Source organism: Pungitius pungitius, chromosome 8 (genome assembly GCF_949316345.1).
Source record: "Pungitius pungitius chromosome 8, fPunPun2.1, whole genome shotgun sequence".
Classification (NCBI taxonomy): domain Eukaryota; kingdom Metazoa; phylum Chordata; class Actinopteri; order Perciformes; family Gasterosteidae; genus Pungitius; species Pungitius pungitius.
Window position 1 is genome coordinate 11,954,221 of NC_084907.1, and position 19,184 is coordinate 11,973,404.

The window sequence follows — 19,184 nt, forward strand, 5'->3', positions numbered from 1 at the left end:
AAGTGCTCCACGCACACGTTTCCATATCCCGCATTGGGGGAACTGAGTTAAGGCTTAAGGCTGGCGTTAATTGTGACAAACTAGTCTGCTACGTTCTAATACTCCAGTGAGTAGTCTATGGCACCAGCTCCTCAGGCCTTCTTTCTTTCTTTTGTTTCAACCATTTGAAGAAAATTATTCTTCTAATAAGTTTCTTATTGCCATCTTAAAATTAAATTTAAACTAGCAATTTCCCCTGCCGACCTGCAGCGTACTGAGTAATATCCACACATTAACAAACCCAATGAGCGAACGCAGCCACTTGCCGGTTTCACCTTCACCTGCATTACCTGGATTGGCCAGTAAGTGCACTCTTCTTCGTTTGGACCTCTACTCGTGGAAGTTGTAGCTCGGTGTCAACTGTATACTAGAAGTGAAGCGAAAAGTGAAGTCTGTGATCTCGGTAGACCTTTTTTCCCATGTCGTCACAAAGTAAACGCAGGTGTAATGAATACTATTAATTGGGCCCATGTGCACCAATAGAATCTAATGACGGTTTCTAGGTTGTTTGATTAAATAGCACACCCACACTGTCCCGATGAAGCAGATACACATTGTTAAGTTCAGTTCAAAATGCTAAAAACATTTAAATGTTTATTTTAGTACTATTTATCTCTGTAGGCTTCTCCTAAATTCACTTAGCATTACATAATGCCTCGTTGGCATCTTAAAACATACCATTTTAGAATAACTAACATCTCTTAAAGATTTTTCTTTTACCATAATCCCCCTGAATCAAATACCACATCCTAGTTTTTGAGTTAAAGCAAGAGTGCACAACTTGAATTTCCTCAGTGCCATTTATTCCACAGTCATGAGCTGGGCTTTACATTTCTCTTAAATAAAAAAAAAACAGTGACAACATCATTTTTATCCAAAGGAGAGCCTTTTGGAGGAACTGGTGATGAAGGAGCTCCCCAGGTCTCAGCTGAGCAGTCTGTGGAGAGGAGAGTTAGTGACGGACCGACACGTCCTTCTCACCCCGGGGCCCCTCCGTACCTTCGGTTGCTCTGGATGGACGTTAGATCTTCCTTGTAGGTGCCTTCGTAGATGTCTGATTGACGTTTCACGTAGCTCTCACTTTTCTCTCTGCAGGGAGGGGAAAAACCCAAACATCAGCCGTTCACATTTCACTGTTTATTCCCTCTCATGCAGCACCTACCGGAGCCGTTTGCCCATGATGGTCTGAAGGAACTTCCTGGCAGAGATTTGGCCCAGCACTTTCCTGTAACTGTTGGTGAAGATGGCATCGGCGTGGCGTCCGGAGCTGGAGTCAGAGAGGGGACAAGTCACATGTGTGCTGATGTTGGAGGCCGTGCAGTGAAGCAGCAGCAACGCGACAGCTGGGGAGGGTATCTGTCTGTGCGTTTAGCGTTATCCAATTAAAGGGCCAGTTCACTGGAATTACAACAGTCCAGGATATAAGTTCTTTTCTTATCATCAAAAAATACAAGATATGTAATTAAATTATAATATATATATATATAATGTACAGTCACAAACATATTCACAAAGAGGGGTGTACATTTTTGTGATATTTGAATTTGTAACAGGTGAAAAGCTCCTACTCCGGCCCACTAGTGAAAGGACACGTTTCTGCTGCTGTGAGCACCACAACAGCCATTCCAATCACTTTTATCATATTTTGGATGGAGGCAGAAATCCAAAACCATGACTCTTTGCATAGATATTCCTCTTGTTTTTGTTCTTTCTGTAACTTGGGTAAATTTATTTCAGATTTAGTCCTTATCAGCACGCTGACCGTAACTCTGCTCGCTCCCTGGGGAGACTTGTGTCGTCCTGCCGCTGCTCTGCTGGATTCTCCACTGAAGATGTCATCAGGATGGATGTGTCCCTCTGGCCGAACCTGAGAAACATCCTCGTTTTAACAACAATCGTGGAACTTTCTATTCAAGGATCTCCACGCATTTCAGACCGAGAATTATGTCCTGAATCTTAAGGCAAAAAGCTGTAGCTCTTATCCAATGATGTGGGTTAGATTGCAGCGCAAATGTACCGTGGTGACTAATCCGGTCACCTTGACCTTATTTACAATATGCACAGCTATGACATGCAGGCAAAACGTCATGCGCTACACCCTGACGCCCCCCCGACACGAAATCGGTGTCATGCTGTGCATCTTCCTGCACAGGCTCAATGTCGGCTTTTGAAAGATGTTTCCCATTCTCCCTCACTGAAGGTTTCCAATGATCTGCAGCCATGGTGCTCCGCTTCATCATACAGAGGAGTGTATTCTGTGTGTTAATGCAATCCACCCAAATTCTATTAAAAAAAATTGTTATCCAAAGAAATCAATTTCAAAAATGTCTCGATAGTATACGACCAGTCCTGAAATATTTGAATAACTTTAGAAAATGAAACACAAACACAAAAAGAAAAGGTCGACCCTGGACAGCATTTCATTAAATCTTGCAGGACTTACCTGATGGACGGGTAGAGAGGGGAGCCTGATAGAGACATGACCAGGCAACAAAACAGCGCCAGTGCAGCTTTCTTCATCCTCACAGCCGGTCCTGGAGAAGAAGAACGGGCGGCTAGAATAAATGACACGAGTAGAAATTACATTCGTAAAAAAAACAACCACAAAATGCTGAAACCGTGCTTTCTGCCCACCAGCCTCATCACTCTCCAGGAGGACCCCAAGTTGCAGAAGGCAGGGTTCTATATTACGATGGACAACATCCCCCTTTCATCTCAAATACATCTGGTTGTTGGAGCAGAACACACTCACAGCCCCCCGTGGACACGGGTCCAAGAGTTACCTGGCTATTTCTTCTGGTGTCAGTTGCGAGCGTCCCTGCTGTTCCTCTTCACTCGGTGCCCTCCGCTCTCATCGTCTCTCACTGCCAGGAAAGGCTGGACAACAGCAACACTGGAGCGTAGTGTTCGTCACCCCTCCATCCGTGGAGATCTTATACGAACCTGTAGCTCCCAGTCACTCCCACATCACACATGATCTCTCTCTCTCCCCCCCTCCCTCCCTCTCTCTCTCCCTGTCTCTCTCTCTCCCTGTCTCTCTCTCTCTGCGCTGTCTCCCCTCATTGTCTCAGTTCTTCAATCTGCTTTATTGCCATGATTATTTGTATTGGTTAAATTAATTCAGTGAAGGAAAAAACAATGATAAATATTGGTTAAAGATTATGTCTAGAAAATGAACGGTTATTTCAAAAGCCTTTACACAATTATGTCCCTACAATAAATGGTCTGCAGCTAGCGCCTGTCAAGGAAAGTACACACCTTTCAGTACATTTTGTCCAACAAATGAACCATGGGGGCAAATAATAAAATAAAAAAACAGAAACAAAAAAGCCTAATAAAAATAATTACTAATGCTGCTCAATATACAATAAGATTTATTTTCATTAATTTAACAAATCTAATATTGTTAATTAGAACCTCTTTGATACAGTTTGGAATGAAAGCCATAATGTTTCATAATTTATTGGAAGATGTAATTTTTCAATATTTCAGTTTTACTTTGCAACTCATACTCAACAGTTAAGCGAGCATAGATTCTGCCAATGTGAATATTTTTCAGAAGAGAAGTTAATGGTAAATTCCAGTAATTCTCCAAACTCACTTCTAAGTTTCCGCAGACTCCCGGAACGCTTTTTCATCTCAAGAAGGGTTTTGGAGGGACTGCTAACCCGGATGTACCCGGGGACATCTTTGTGTAACGGATCGTTGGGACACAAGAGCGTTCGCTGTTACGAACATCCGGTTTGGTTGAGCAGGACTCTGCTTGATTAACCACCCTGGTGTCGCTCTCATAGCTTTCACAGGACAAATGTAACGTTTATTATAAAAACCTATTTTCATGGACTTTCCTGACCTCCACGCCATGTTTTTAAATTTCTGATAGAAACCATTGTCACATAAGTAAATACATTTATGAGGTTGTTGAGCTAAACAAGGTAGTAATGCGATAGCCAACTTAATAGGCACTAGAATTCCTGCGACTGAAACTAACCTTTACGACAGCTCCGCGTTATTTCCGGGTCTTCGCGGCGTCACATTGGATGGGGGAGATACTCCTCTTGCTGTTACAGCATCTTTGGCTACACTAGCCACGAGTGTCACAATGACATGTACCTAACGCAGCTAGCACTGCTTCAGTGAGGTAAATAAAGCACGTTAACATAGCCCCCCCTGCGGCACACGGCCACGCACTCAGAGCTAAACCCCACCTTTAAGTTAATGACTGAGCTAAAGTAAAGTTAAGAATGGAATACCTGAGGAAACCCCTGATGACCCTTCCCCACCTCTGGAAGCCCCTCGTGTGTGCTCGACACAGGTGTTGTTCCAAACTAGCGCCTCCGAGGGACGGGAAGACCACCGTAGGTCCGAGCTTTCGGGACTTCATCAAAGGAGTTTCTGTTCATAGGACTCGTGCAGCAGCCGAGGAGGACTCCGACTCCCACGCGTACCTGTCCGAGGACCTGCTAGTGGGCAACTCGAGGAAAGGTGCGTCCGCTCACCGAAAACCGCTTCACCTCCAATTGTTCGGGTGGAATTCTAAACCCGCGTTTTTCCGTTCCTGTCAGTGTATTTTGAGACCTATGGGTGTCAAATGAACGTCAACGACACGGAGATCGCCTGGTCCATCCTGCAGAGGAAGGGATACCTGCGCACAGTGGACTTACGAGAGGTACACGTGACCTCCAGCTATTTCAACACAACGTATAGAATAAGGGGTGAATAATCTGTGCTTACAGGCAGACGTTGTCCTTCTGGTGACCTGCTCCATAAGGTAAGGTCATGACTGCTTTTCTTCACTGGCATCACGAGGCCTCCAATGAGACCTGACACCCGCGTCTCCCTCCACAGAGAGAAGGCCGAGCAGACCATCTGGAACCGGCTGAGACAGCTGACGGCCATGAAGAAGAGGCGGCTCAAGAGCCACACGCCGATGAAGATTGGGATTCTAGGTAAGTTAGGGCTCACGTATGAACACACACACACACACGCTAACACACACACACACACTAACACACACGCGTTGTCCCGTGGTTGTGCAGGCTGCATGGCAGAGAGGCTGAAGACGGAGCTGCTGGAGCGGGAGAAGCTGGTGGACCTTCTCGCCGGTCCAGACGCGTACCGGGACCTTCCCCGCCTCTTGGCCGTGGCGGACGGGGGTCTTCAGGCCAGCAACGTGCTGCTGTCGCTGGAGGAGACGTACGCCGACGTCATGCCCGTCCACCATGCTCCTCAGGGGAACGCTGCTTTTGTGTAAGGGTATTCTTTTCCACTCCACACCACCACCTGTAGCCACAGCCACATTGTGCTTTTGGTGTGTGACTGTGTTCGTGCCGACAGGTCCATCATGCGAGGCTGCGACAACATGTGCAGTTACTGCATTGTTCCCTTCACCCGAGGGAGAGAGAGGAGCAGACCCGTCCACTCCGTGCTGGAGGAAGTCCGCATGCTGTCCGACCAGGTGAGTTAAGACCCGCCCCCAGGACCCCCTACCCGAGATTCACATGGAAAGCGGCAGCAGAGCTTGAACACAGCTTTTCTGGGATTGTGGGGAAACAAATGTGATCGAAATGGAATCTGAGGGACAAGACGATATGTTTTGTAAAACTTCTCTTTGGCGACAATCAAACTGCTAAAACAAAAGAGATTGGGTTTAAAGTTTAAAATATAAAAATCTCTTGCCTTCTATATACGTTTTTCCCACAACCAATGAAGGTTCCATATTTGGAATTTGGGATCCATATGTGGCATTAACCTGTCAATCATCAGAAACCTGGCCAAAACGCTTTAATGATGCATTTGAATCTCAAAGGGCCATAATTTACTATTCGAACATCACATCGTATTAAAGAAGCACCAAAACTTTGAGATTGTAACCAAGAACTCGTATTACAGAGTTGGGAATAAATCAAGAGAGGAAGAGAGTCATTTCCTCAGTTCTTTGCAGCAGAGAGTCGCCCCCTGCTGGTCAGTATCATGACATCTGCATCATCGATGGGGGTCGTGTGCAGTCGCAGTCCTGAGTACCTCTGCATGGCGCTGCATTCTGCTCAATTTTACTTTAACTGTAACCTGGTCAATTTTACCAGTACAGACGCCACAGATGTGTGCACTAACCTAACTAAGCTAACTAACAAACCCCCCCCCCCAATTCATTCATTTCATGTTTTGACAAAAAAACGTAAAACATCATTTAAAAGGACCTCATATTGTGAAGAAAGAGCCTGAAAGATGGTCAAATCAGGGAGTGATATTGCGCCTATTATTATTGGATAATAACATGTATTTCTTTCAGGGTGTGAAGGAGGTGACTCTCCTGGGTCAGAACGTCAACAGCTACAGAGACACGTCGGAGAAGCAGTTCTGCAGCTCGGACCCAACCAAACTCAGCCCGGGCTTCAACACTGTGTACCGAGCGAAGCAGGGAGGTCTGCGCTTCTCCGACCTGCTGGACCGAGTGTCACGCATCGACCCCGACATGAGGATCCGATTCACTTCCCCGCATCCCAAGGACTTCCCTGATGAGGTACAGAAGCCCAGAGAACAAAATATCTGCTGGTTTCCCATCCTGTGTTCACGACTTAAGGATGTTTCAGGTCTTAAGTTCCTTAATTGTTGTTTTTTTTATCCAGCTGTGTAACAAGTCAAGTAAAAAGTTGCCTGGATCTTTTGTTGTTTGTTATTGCGAAGACTTTCGACCACAAGAGGCCATGGGCATCCTTTGGTGTGCATGGACATTATTTGTCCACCTGTCCGTAGGGTCAAAAACACAGGAGAGAACGCGTAGGATCCGAATCATGAATATCCACATTTGGTGTTCTCCCTTTACCCTCGGGGGGCTTCCACATGACACCCCCGACTTTCATTCCAACCCAATGCAGTGCGGAGGAGCCCCTGTATGAACTTGCTCTCTGTGCTGGCGTTTTTCAGGTTTTGCACCTGATCGCGGAGCGAGGGAACATCTGTAATCAGATCCACCTTCCGGCCCAGAGCGGCAGCAGCGAGGTCCTGAAGGCGATGCGGCGCGGGTGAGATGCTACTTGTACTTTTCTTCCACCCCCCCCCCCCAAATCGTAAAAAAGTAATTCTCTTTGTAGAGTTGTTGAAGTCTCCCAAAATGTCCTAAAGTGTTTTAATGCTCTCTTTGCTTAATGAAACACGAGCACAGCTACACGAGAGAGGCCTACCTCCATCTCGTTGGGAACATCAAGAGAATCATCCCAGGTAAGAACCATCCAAACCTTCGGCTGGAGTTTGACTGGTCGCATCTGGGGCCGCTGGTTTGTTTTCGTTAACGACGTGTCCGTGCGTCAGAGGCGAGCCTCAGCAGTGACTTCATCTCGGGCTTCTGTGGCGAGACGGAGGAGGACCACCAGCAGACGCTGTCTCTGATCAGAGAGGTGGGCTACAATGTGGGATTCCTGTTTGCCTACAGCATGAGGAAGGTGAGATGTGGCGGCGTTTGGGATGTGCTGCTCTTGTGTTTTTTCTCATTTTCATAATGAAGTCCCAACTTTCACGAGTTTCACGTTCTCTCCGTGACACAGAAAACGAACGCCGCCCATCGGCTGCGGGACGACGTGCCGCCGGAGGAGAAGCGGCGGAGGCTGGAGGAGTGCATCGCTGCCTTCAGGGAGGAAGCCGCAAAGGTCAACGCCGCGCTCATCGGAAGCACACAGCTGGTCCTGGTGGAGGGAGTGAGTACTGCACGCATTTATGAGATATTTAAGTAAAATTGTAAAAGGTGATTGATGACAGATGGGGGTGAAATAATCCCACTCATCTGTTGGGCCCGGCGCCACTTTGGTTCGTACTGAAAGATCGCAACAACTATCAGACAGACGGTGCCCAAAGGGTGAACCCATGACCTTTCCTGTTTCTCCACCTTAAGGTGCACATGTGTGGCTTCAAAATAAAAGAGCCATTATTGAGACTATTTTTCAATCCTTCCAAAATGAATATATTAGCCCTGAACTTTGTGCTTTTTAGGGTTGGTTACTGGGAGCATTGGCAGTCATCATACATGCGTGTACATTTACTTATCTACAGTATTGTGTGTGTGTGCGTTAAAAGCACAGACAACAGCAGGCCCATTCTTTCAACAATAAGTTAGTCTTCAATAATCAAGGGACATTATTTTGAAAGGTTGTCGTTTTAGAACTGGTTTGATTTAGTTTATTATGGTAATTTGGTAATAGTAATAGTATAAGAAGTGTAATATTGTATACTGTAATTATTTCTTAGACCATCATTGTACCACAAGATGGTGCTAATCAGTATATGTTAGCATGCTAATACGGCAAAACTAACAAATAGGATTCTTAACATGTATTGCATCCCACCAGCATTATCACCATGACCTGTTGCCAGGCAACCCTGTCCTGTAAAGCGACTTTGAGTCTCGAAAAAGCGCTATTTAAAACTAATTTATTATTATTAGTATTAGCAATGCTCATCTCAGGACCTCCATTTCTATGCAGGAAAGTAAAAGATCTGCCGAGGACCTGTGTGGGAGAACGGACGGCAACATGAAGGTGATCTTCCCCAAAGAGGACGTCGCTGTCCAGCCTTCAGCATTGGACACAGCGTCTGTCCATGCAGGGGACTATGTGCTGGTGAAGGTAGGGTTCAGTGTATACACGCATTACAGATACATTGGTACATGTTGGCTGATAATTAAAGGAGATCGATGCAGGACACAAATTGTTTCAGGTATCACTGTAAAATGTTAATGTTTTTTATTTATCATCCTTCTTTTGAAAACCATTAGGGCCTTCAAGGCCTTTCTCAGAGTTTTGAGAAAAAATGCAAAATCACTTCTGTCTGTCACACAAATCTGATGAAGGCAGACGCGCACGGATTATTTGGGTTAATGAAGCACATTCATTTACGTCAGATAAATAAAAAGAATATGCGATCGTTATTAATGACACCCTCAATCACGTCTAATACTTTAGCTCCATTTAATATAAATGAATACTGGGCCAATTTAAATTGTTTCATCATTATCTGGTTAAACGTAATCTTTAAAATGTAGTTTTTTGGACATCTTCTTCCTAACTTCAGCTCTAAGCAGCTTATTACAGAGAAATACACTCACCGGCCACTTTATTAGGTACCCCATGCTAGTAACGGGTTGGACCCCCTTTTGCCTTCAGAACTGCCTCAATTCTTCGTGGCATAGATTCAACAAGGTGCTGGAAGCATTCCTCAGGGAGTTTGGTCCATATTGACATGATGGCATCACACAGTTGCCGCAGATTTGTCGGCTGCACATCCATGATGCGAATCTCCCGTTCCACCACATCCCAAAGATGCTCTATTGGATTGAGATCTGGTGATTGTGGAGGCCATTTGAGTACAGCGAACTCATTGTCATGTTCAAGAAACCAGTCTGAGATGATTCCAGCTTTATGACATGGCGCATTATCCTGCTGAAAGTAGCCATCAGAAGTTGGGTACATTGTGGTCATAAAGGGATGGACATGGTCAGCAACAATACTCAGGTAGGCTGTGGCGTTGCAACGATGCTCAATTGGTACCAAGGGGCCCAAAGAGTGCCAAGAAAATATTCCCCACACCATGACACCACCACCACCAGCCTGAACCGTTGATACAAGGCAGGATGGATCCATGCTTTCATGTTGTAGACGCCAAATTCTGACCCTACCATCCGAATGTCGCAGCAGAAATCGAGACTCATCAGACCAGGCAACGTTTTTCCAATCTTCTATTGTCCAATTTCGATGAGCTTGTGCAAATTGTAGCCTCAGTTTCCTGTTCTTAGCTGAAAGGAGTGGCACCCTGTGTGGTCTTCTGCTGCTGTAGCCCATCTGCCTCAAAGTTCGACGTACTGTGCGTTCAGAGATGCTCTTATGCCCACCTTGGTTGTAACGGGTGGTTATTTGAGTCACTGTTGCCCTTCTATCAGCTCGAACCAGTCTGGCCATTCTCCTCTGACCTCTGGCATCAACAAGGCATTTCCGCCCACAGAACTGCCGCTCACTGGATGTTTTTTCTTTTTCGGACCATTCTCTGTAAACCCTAGAGATGGTTGTGCGTGAAAATCCCAGTAGATTAGCAGTTTCTGAAATACTCAGACCAGCCCTTCTGGCACCAACAATCATGCCACGTTCAAAGTCACTCAAATCACCTTTCTTCCCCATACTGATGCTCGGTTTGAACTGCAGGAGATTGTCTTGACAATGTCTACATGCCTAAATGCACTGAGTTGCCGCCATGTGATTGGCTGCTTAGAAATTAAGTGTTAACGAGCAGTTGGACAGGTTTACCTAATAAAGTGGCCGGTGAGTGTACACTCACCGGCCACTTTATTAGGTACACCTGTCCAACTGCTCATTAACACTTAATTTCTAAGCAGCCAATCACATGGCGGCAACTCAGTGCATTTAGGCATGTAGACATTGTCAAGACAATCTCCTGCAGTTCAAACCGAGCATCAGTATGGGGAAGAAAGGTGATTTGAGTGACTTTGAACGTGGCATGATTGTTGGTGCCAGAAGGGCTGGTCTGAGTATTTCAGAAACTGCTAATCTACTGGGATTTTCACGCACAACCATCTCTAGGGTTTACAGAGAATGGTCCGAAAAAGAAAAAACATCCAGTGAGCGGCAGTTCTGTGGGCGGAAATGCCTTGTTGATGCCAGAGGTCAGAGGAGAATGGCCAGACTGGTTTGAGCTGATAGAAGGGCAACAGTGACTCAAATAACCACCCGTTACAACCAAGGTGGGCATAAGAGCATCTCTGAACGCACAGTACGTCGAACTTTGAGGCAGATGGGCTACAGCAGCAGAAGACCACACCGGGTGCCACTCCTTTCAGCTAAGAACAGGAAACTGAGGCTACAATTTGCACAAGCTCATCGAAATTGGACAATAGAAGATTGGAAAAACGTTGCCTGGTCTGATGAGTCTCGATTTCTGCTGCGACATTCGGATGGTAGGGTCAGAATTTGGCGTCTACAACATGAAAGCATGGATCCATCCTGCCTTGTATCAACGGTTCAGGCTGGTGGTGGTGGTGTCATGGTGTGGGGAATATTTTCTTGGCACTCTTTGGGCCCCTTGGTACCAATTGAGCATCGTTGCAACGCGACAGCCTACCTGAGTATTGTTGCTGACCATGTCCATCCCTTTATGACCACAATGTACCCAACTTCTGATGGCTACTTTCAGCAGGATAATGTGCCATGTCATAAAGCTGGAATCATCTCAGACTGGTTTCTTGAACATGACAATGAGTTCGCTGTACTCAAATGGCCTCCACAATCACCAGATCTCAATCCAATAGAGCATCTTTGGGATGTGGTGGAACGGGAGATTCGCATCATGGATGTGCAGCCGACAAATCTGCGGCAACTGTGTGATGCCATCATGTCAATATCGACCAAACTCCCTGAGGAATGCTTCCAGCACCTTGTTGAATCTATGCCACGAAGAATTGAGGCAGTTCTGAAGGCAAAAGGGGGTCCAACCCGTTACTAGCATGGGGTACCTAATAAAGTGGCCGGTGAGTGTACATAGAATGAAAAACACAGACTGAATCATCCCATTCCAGCCATGATGGGGTTCTTCCCAACTCGTACTGCGTCATTGAACCACTCTGATGTTGTTTCTCACCATCACATAGATTTTGTCGTCCAGCTCCCAGAGCCTGAGAGGCCGAGCCCTCAGTCACAGTTCCCTCAGCGACACGCCCAAGGACGGCGAGCTTCTCCAGAGGCCCCGGCTGGCTGACCTCGTGACCTCAGAGGCAACGAGGACACTTGCTCCTTCTCTTCAATGACTTTGAAGACACACGCAGGACGTTTTTTCTTCTGTCACGTTGGGCGTGGTTTGATATGTATTTAAGATTTGAACGGCTGAGGGATTGTATGAGTGACTCACAGGAGAAGGCGTCAGTTTATTAAGGTGACTGACAATTTTGAGTGTTTCCATTTTTAGCTGTCAAACCGGGTTGCATGACATGTGAAGCATACGGTTCTCTTCATTTCTTAACCAACAACGGTAGCTGATTTGTTTCGGTGGTTACTTGATTGATGTGAAGGCATTTTTTTTCTGTAATTGCAGTTAAAATATCTCCGATCAGCACATTTGTGGAATCACGAGTCAGACACTTCGACCATTTTTTTCAAGTCAGCAGCAGAAAGTGCTGCAATCTGCTCTGAAAGGAGCCGAATGTAGAGACACGACTGCAGTGACCCGGTTGGAGAAGGTCATTGATCCATGTGTTACGTGTGGAAAACCTGCTCTGGCTTAACAATTAAAACCTGAAGAAAAACAGTCAAACGATGGCTGGTAAGACAAATATGTGCATGATTCAGTTTTTATTCAAACTTTGAATGTCCTTTGAACTTTAAGGTGGCAGAAATCAATTCTGGGAGGCTCCATGGATGCTATTTGAACTGAACATCCGTCCCAATCAGCATATAGTCCTGGAGAAAAGCACAGCAACAGTCGTTAATAAGCAGTTTTAAGGATTATGAATGATCTTCTGCCCCTGTCCTCGTCATATGACACATGCAGCTTTAAAAACAAGAAAAGAAAAAGACAACCAGTCTCTGACCTTCAGGACCTGAAGCTGAGTGTTGACAAGTTTCATCTTGCCGATGGTGGGAAGTGGGTACCCCTTTGCAAGTTGACCTACGGAGCAAGATTTCAAACGTTTAGAAAAACTAGCCCCAAAAATCCAATGGGGCAAACGTAGCAATACATTTAGCGTCTGAATGATGAAGCTCAATACATGCATTTCATTTGCATGACATAACAAGAGAATAAACCGATGAACCAATACAAAAAGTACAACAGGAGATTCTAATTATTTTTTTTAACTGCTTCAGTACAATGAACAAACAATGCTGTAAAATATTTATCACGTTAACAAATACAAAGTGTTTTGGGAAACCAGGTCAGCCTTTGGCCATCTACGGAGGCAGCAGAAACAAGTTGTGAACAACTACACTGACTAAGTAGATTGGAGGAGCTTGTTGGCAAAGAAAGCAGCTGAGGAGCAACGCTTGTGGTCTCCGATGACTTGAAGTCCAAAGTTTGGTTTCTCTTCTCTTGTAACATGTCGTGTAAAAAGGGATTTAACAGCTTATTTTCATCAGCGATGTGGAAAGCTGAAGATGACGTCTCACTCGGAACTCACCGTTGAGGAGAGGTATTACAACCGCTTTGAGGACCAGCTGGAAGGGGCTGCTGAGGGCCTTCACCTGCGGGTGGGGGTTGGGGTTAGTAGGTCATGCTAGCACAGGCGGGGCACTCTGACACGTGTTCGAAGGTTGTCACCTGAAACTCGCCCACGTAGCTCGTCTCAAGGGTCAGATCCATTCTGTGCAAATGAGGCAGAATTGCACCGGAATTTACATCTTTTCAATGACCTTTTGACCCCTCCATTTTTAGCTAGTTCTTTGTTAAGTTACTCACTTGTTTAGGGTGACCGCTCCGGCCACCCTCGTCGCGCTGACGGACAGCTGCGCGCTGACGCTGCTCTCCTGTCGACACAATGTGACCAGACGGGTCAAAGGCTGTGGACCACACACACACACACACACACACACACACACACACACACACACACACACACACACACACACACACACACACACAAAAAAAAAGTTCTTTCGTGCGAGGTTGCGTCACCTACCAAGTTCAGGACAAAGAGAGGGGACAGCGTGGCGTTGGGTTGGATGGCGTAGGCCGTAACCGCGCCAGTGGCCTGCACCGTGGTGTTGTTGGGCTCAAACGTGACGACGGGGGTTTTCGCCGTCTTCACCAGCAGCTTCATCATCAGACCCGGGAAAAGCTTGGCGACCTGAAAAACACAGCGATGCACACGGCTCACAGACAGCCGATAGGCCCCGACGCCTCTTCTAGCCAACGGAACGCGCTGGTCACCTGCGGGATGAAGACGCCGAAGGTCCTGGTGTTGAGTCGGAATGGCGAGGCCTTCGGCAACTGTCGGGGGGGCGGAAAGGACTGTAGGTCAGGGTCACGTGGTGAACGCGCATCGGCGGCAGGAGGAACCTGGGGCGGCGCTCACCATGTCATCGGTGACATACAAGCTGAGGGCTCCTGCCGTGCTGTAGACGAAGGCCGCAGAGTTGGCGGTGAAGGCGGACAAGCCGATGTACAACATGTTGTCCGTCTGGAGCGGCAGGTCAAAGGCCGAGGCTGAGAACGGAGGCTCCTTCCTCTTCCCAATGTTGTAAAATTCCCCCTAAGTGACAAGGACGGCGCGGCGGCAGGAGGATCGGGACCATGGTTGCCAAAACGAAGCTTCCTATAAAATGTATAAACTGTGCAGATGGACACTTGTTTACCTTTAAGCCCAGTTCGATAGATGATGTTGTCACTGCGGGCGACGACACCAGGGAGTATTCGATCTCTGCGTACTGGTCGACCTTCGCTATAACTGCAGGGAAGCACAGCGTCTCTCAGTCACTCACAGCATCAATGAAACATCCAAATATTTGATAGAGATATAAATTATTTTTTTTTACCATTGAGAGTTTTCAACTGAGGGTTCAAATCAGATACTGCATCGGTCACAAGGGGGCAGATCTGCACCAACGAAAAAACAGGAACAGAGACGTTCCTTTAGTCCAAAGCAATTTTACACATTTCCCCAAACTGAGCCACAGGAAACTTTGTGTTTGTGTATTGTTAATGAATTAGTTATTTTTTTCACATTCTGTGCGATTCTTCCCATACCAGCTATATGTTAAAAGTTGCTGTTTGTACTTGTACTTCACTTTTCTTTTGTCCGGTACCAGGCTGCATTACGTCATCTAAAATGCAATGCAAAAAACCCAATGTCGTCCGAATGAAATTGTCTTCGCCAGCTTTGAGTATGAATTTCTATTACAGTATTTTACAATGTTGTCATATTTCATGTTCTTCAACGGTTCCTGTGTTGTGGTCTGGTCTGAGGAGGGAACTCCTTATTATGGGCTGCAGGTAGGTGCGCGCCTGGCGTCGCCTCACCTGCCTCTGCAGGGCGCTTCGTATCGCCTTCTCGATGAACTTTGTGAAGAGATTGTACAGCCAGCTGAAACGCAGAGCCATCACGGGGATTAGGGCGGCGTGCGGGGAGAAGGAAAGCTCACGTTCCCTTCCCTGGGGGGGGGGGCTCTGTTACCTGGCCCCGCCGTGGAACTTGATGCTGGCGCCGCCGACGGTGGCCGCGCAGCCCGCCGCGTGGACCGCGGGGCGGCCCGTCTCGTCGCTCTGGATGGCGACGCTGGCAGCGACGGTGAGGTCGCTGACGCTCAAGTCGAAGGAGCCGCTGTCCTTTCTGCGGAGAGGAGCGAGTCACACGTGCGACGAGGACAAACGCATTTAAACCGAGCTGGATGAGACGGACGTGTCTTCTCCCTCACATTATCCGCAGGTACTTGACCCTCCAGTTTCCGTGGAGACGCAGGAAGGCTTTGCCGATGGACAGTCTGACACCCGTCCCTGGAACCAGAGCCACAGCGGACGTCGGCAATCCCACTTCCACTATTTGCAAACTGGAAGATGCACATTTTAAGATATCACGCAGCTTCCGATTGCATGGGAGTGTTAAACAAAGGGGGCCCCTTACTTCGTCAGGCTGTACTGGACCGTGCCGATGGGAGACACACTCTCTTTCCCCGCCATATCTGGCACTTTGATGGTTTTCAGTTTCTTCTGGATGGAAGCCATCCCCAGTGTCCTGCCTAGAAAAAGAGAGCCGGACATGTAACGGCGAGATTCTGGATCGATCAGCGCTTTCCGAACGATGGAGGAAGGGCGCAAAGCTCCTCACCGTATTCAAGGCCTTTTGCAGTTAGCTTGACCTTCACCCCAGGATCGGTGCTCAGGGTCAGAGGGATCAAAGCCCCCAGAGCCAGCCAACAGCACAGGAACATCTTCACTGCTGGGGGGTGAAATGGAGAAGATCATGAGCTAAACTCTTTCTTTCTACTCAACACTGAGTCCGGCTGCGGTTCTGCTTTTGGGTGTTAAATCACCGGCTTCCTCTTTTAGAGGAGTGCATTATCTTTCTCTTCCCTTTTATTGTGAATGTATTATTTTATTTACTTTCCCTCAGACATATGGGCCCTCTGAACTAATATGGTTAACAATTTATTGTCATTAACACCTGAAATGTGATGAAAGGCCCCAAATACCTTGCATTTATTTCTAAGCGTTTGGGCACCCGGAGAATCGACCGCGCCATGAAAGCTGGCACATTCCGGTCAGTTTGTTATGTGCGTTTCCCAGATTATAAAACACGCAACTCAACAAGCCATTCAGAGGTGTCTCTACTTCCTGTGTCACATGATCAGCTCAGACCGAGAGCGAATACAGGTATATTCAGCCAGTGTGGCTGTGTTTTTTTTTTTTAACACTCAAAGGCATACAAACATGCAGAATACAAGGAGGACTAAAAATGCAGCTTCTTTTGGTCTACATTTGAATCTATAAATTCATATTGCAGAATCTAAATCTCTGCAAAAAAATGTCATGGAGTAAATTGTACCACAATTCCCTCTGTATTGTGGTGGAGTTGAAGTATAACGCAGCATTAAATGGAAACGTCAAGAAAAGCACAAAGACAATAGTACTCAAGTCCACTTGAGTAAACGTTCTTCCCGCTGCAGCCTGTGTCGCTGCTGCTGGAGAAAACCACATGACTCCTGATAAGTCAGCAGGCAAGCTTTATTAGATTAAGCCTAGTCTCAATAGCCACTCTGTGTCCACTTTGCGTGGAGAAGGGCAAACGCTCCCAACATGTAATGCTTTTATCTGCAGCTTTATCATGTCGCAGGTTCATGTTCCAGGATTTAGTCTCCGAGCCGACGGACTAGTCAGACTGCGTCGTGAGCACAGGTGTGACTGCAAAGCTCTCGTAATGTAGGTGGAATGCTGCTCTCAAGAGGAGTAAAGGAAGAAGAAAAGTAGCTCTAATAGCCAGAAGTAGTTCACAAAACCCTAGTGCCGCCTGCATCTTTCTTTATCTTGACATAATTACACAATGGAGGCAGAGATGAGGCTTCTCATCAATGGGACACTTTATTCCCACTGGACCCTCCCATTGTCTGTGCCAAGGATAAGAAAGAATAAGCTTTAAGAAACGCAACATAAATAACAAAGAAACCCCCCTCTCTTACCTGCAGCAGAATCCTTGAAGCAGTTTTCTCGTGATGCGTCCTTCGGGCAGCCAGCAAAGCAAAGTGAAAGAGGAAGGGAGGCATGTTGCCTTTAATTCACTTACTCAATCAGCAGCTGGGGCCACGTGGTGGTTCGGTGGTTTTGCACTGTTGCCTCACAGCAAGAAGGCCCTGGGTTCGACTCCCAGCGGGCTTTCTGTGTGCAGGACAAGTGGTTTGAAGATGGAATCAGGAACTGGACTCGGGGACTAACCAAGATAATGCAACTAAATTGTGCCTGACACCTCAGATGAACGTATGATTGTGAAAACACCAACGGGAAGCTGCTTCTCTGTGTTGCAGAATAAAAGAATTTTTCTTGTGTTGGGAGCAGAAAGTCGCTGGGTGTTCAGAGCTTGGCATTATTCCTCTCTCCATGTCTGCCATCATGATGGTAAATGAAAAGCTTGCCCCTCCCTCACAGCCATTTCAATGAGGAAGTGGCTGATGCTTCTGTATCACATCTCTCAGTCAAGGTCTCAATGGTGTGCACAGAGAAAGGGTGTCGTTAAGACGTTTTACCATTAGTTTAGCGCTGAAAGTTTAAATCATCAATGGACTTTGGCATGTAGGATATATTGGGTTTTTCTGAATTTGCTGATCCAACTTATTGAAACATCACAACCCTAAAACCACCTGCCGTTGAATGTTTGGCTTCAAACTGATCAAATTCTAAGCAGAACCTGTTCAGTGTGGGAAGTGGGAAGGTTTGGGAACCTCCAGGACAACATTAGTCTGACCGAAAGTGGGTGTGACTTACACAAAATGAACAGAGGAAGAATGAAAACAAAGGCTGAAGAACTACGTGAGACATCAATAGTTACTAAATATAAGATTACGGGTCGAAGCAGCAGTTTACAGTGACACTTTGTCTCTTTAAAGGAGTCTGTCATACAAATCCTCGCTAATGCAATAAACACACAGTTAAACAGCAACCCAATACAAAAACCGTGTCTACACAAGCTGTGTGTTATTCTGCAGTCCAACCACGTTGAGAGTGCGACCTTACAGAGTGGAAGCAGGAATTCTTCGCATGTATTTGATTGTTTTAGTTAGAAAATAAAAAATATGAGCCGTCCAATAAAAGCTCATACTTCAGGCATGTTGTCCGAACATGAGACAGGACAACATACATGCAGAAGTATAATTCTGAACCTCTCAATGGTGACACTCCTCATGGGCTTCAGTGCGAGGAGGAGTCCATACGGGGTCCTGCTGGTGTTCACCTCGTGCACGCTACCAGACATCATGCAGACTCACGTCTGTTTGCTGCAAGGTTCTTTTACATTTCTACATCGTCCTTCTTTCTCCAATTTACATCATCTGAACTTCTCTCTAAGTGCTTCAGATGCTGTTGTGGAGCACTCCTGCCCCCCGGAGGCTGAAGGCAGTATGACACAGACGCGATTCCAGGATGCCATCTCTAGTGAGGAAAGGCCTTCTGATGCAACAATGTTTCTAATAAATGTACTTTTTAGGAAAAACAACTACTGAATGGCTCCGGATGTTTTAGTTTGCATTTGCATTTTTTATTTTACAATACATCGGTTGTTTTTTTTCACTCATTTTTGTAGATGTTGAATCATTGTCTCTGCTCTGGCACATATTTAAAAAGAAGTGTTTTCTTATTTAACGTGGTTCAGTTCAGTATATATTGGATATAAATATTTTGATCTGATGATGTTGCCAAAGGAAAAGCCAAGTGGGATCAAGCCCCCAGAAAGAGCCCAATAACACTTTGTGGCAATTGCAACATTCTCATTCATCTTTTTAATGCTATTGGGCCCCAAAAGCCTTTTTTTCACATAGTTTTACATTTCGAGCTGACCTCTGTAAACCAGCACATTTTTCCACCCAACTAGACTTATCTAAATCATTAGAAGTTTTGAAATGCACGGATCGCTGGATCAAAAGTTAAATATTCCGTTTGCAAGGGTGATTTTAAGG

The 19,184-nt window shown here is 46.2% G+C and overlaps 3 protein-coding genes across 6 annotated transcripts; 1 reads left to right on the top strand and 2 right to left on the bottom strand.

The window, feature by feature from the left end:
* Positions 1-810: 810 nt before the first annotated feature.
* On the bottom strand, positions 811-4,142 carry ghrh (growth hormone releasing hormone). 3 transcript variants are annotated; one of them, XM_037491228.2, is made up of 6 exons: positions 2,823-4,142; positions 2,483-2,594; positions 1,802-1,906; positions 1,202-1,306; positions 1,039-1,128; positions 811-976 (listed from the first exon to the last, which is right to left on the bottom strand). In XM_037491228.2, the coding sequence occupies exons 2-6, from the start codon at positions 2,557-2,559 to the stop codon at positions 964-966; spliced, it is 390 nt and encodes a 129-aa protein (XP_037347125.2). In that variant the 5' UTR covers positions 2,560-2,594; positions 2,823-4,142; the 3' UTR covers positions 811-963. The 3 variants fall into 3 exon arrangements, with proteins under 3 accessions (XP_037347125.2, XP_037347124.2, XP_062419941.1); XM_037491227.2 differs by having other exon boundaries at positions 811-1,128; positions 2,483-2,573; XM_062563957.1 differs by having other exon boundaries at positions 811-1,128.
* Positions 4,135-13,002, top strand: cdk5rap1 (CDK5 regulatory subunit associated protein 1). Its single transcript, XM_037491223.2, has 13 exons — positions 4,135-4,524; positions 4,605-4,708; positions 4,776-4,810; positions 4,888-4,988; positions 5,079-5,289; positions 5,377-5,497; positions 6,332-6,562; positions 6,967-7,064; positions 7,205-7,260; positions 7,351-7,481; positions 7,584-7,733; positions 8,517-8,657; positions 11,687-13,002. Exons 1-13 carry the CDS (start codon positions 4,284-4,286, stop codon positions 11,840-11,842), a joined length of 1,776 nt encoding a protein of 591 aa, XP_037347120.2. The 5' UTR covers positions 4,135-4,283; the 3' UTR covers positions 11,843-13,002.
* Positions 12,355-17,524, bottom strand: LOC119230175 (bactericidal permeability-increasing protein-like). 2 transcript variants are annotated; one of them, XM_037491226.2, is made up of 16 exons: positions 17,199-17,524; positions 15,851-15,958; positions 15,647-15,761; positions 15,441-15,572; positions 15,200-15,355; positions 15,046-15,109; positions 14,562-14,622; positions 14,382-14,473; positions 14,102-14,278; positions 13,957-14,016; positions 13,706-13,873; positions 13,486-13,553; positions 13,348-13,390; positions 13,208-13,271; positions 12,623-12,699; positions 12,355-12,491 (listed from the first exon to the last, which is right to left on the bottom strand). In XM_037491226.2, exons 2-16 carry the CDS (start codon positions 15,951-15,953, stop codon positions 12,453-12,455), a joined length of 1,419 nt encoding a protein of 472 aa, XP_037347123.1. In that variant the 5' UTR covers positions 15,954-15,958; positions 17,199-17,524; the 3' UTR covers positions 12,355-12,452. The 2 variants fall into 2 exon arrangements, with proteins under 2 accessions (XP_037347123.1, XP_037347122.1); XM_037491225.2 differs by having other exon boundaries at positions 15,851-15,961; positions 17,199-17,511.
* Between the last annotated feature and the right edge of the window lie 1,660 nt (positions 17,525-19,184).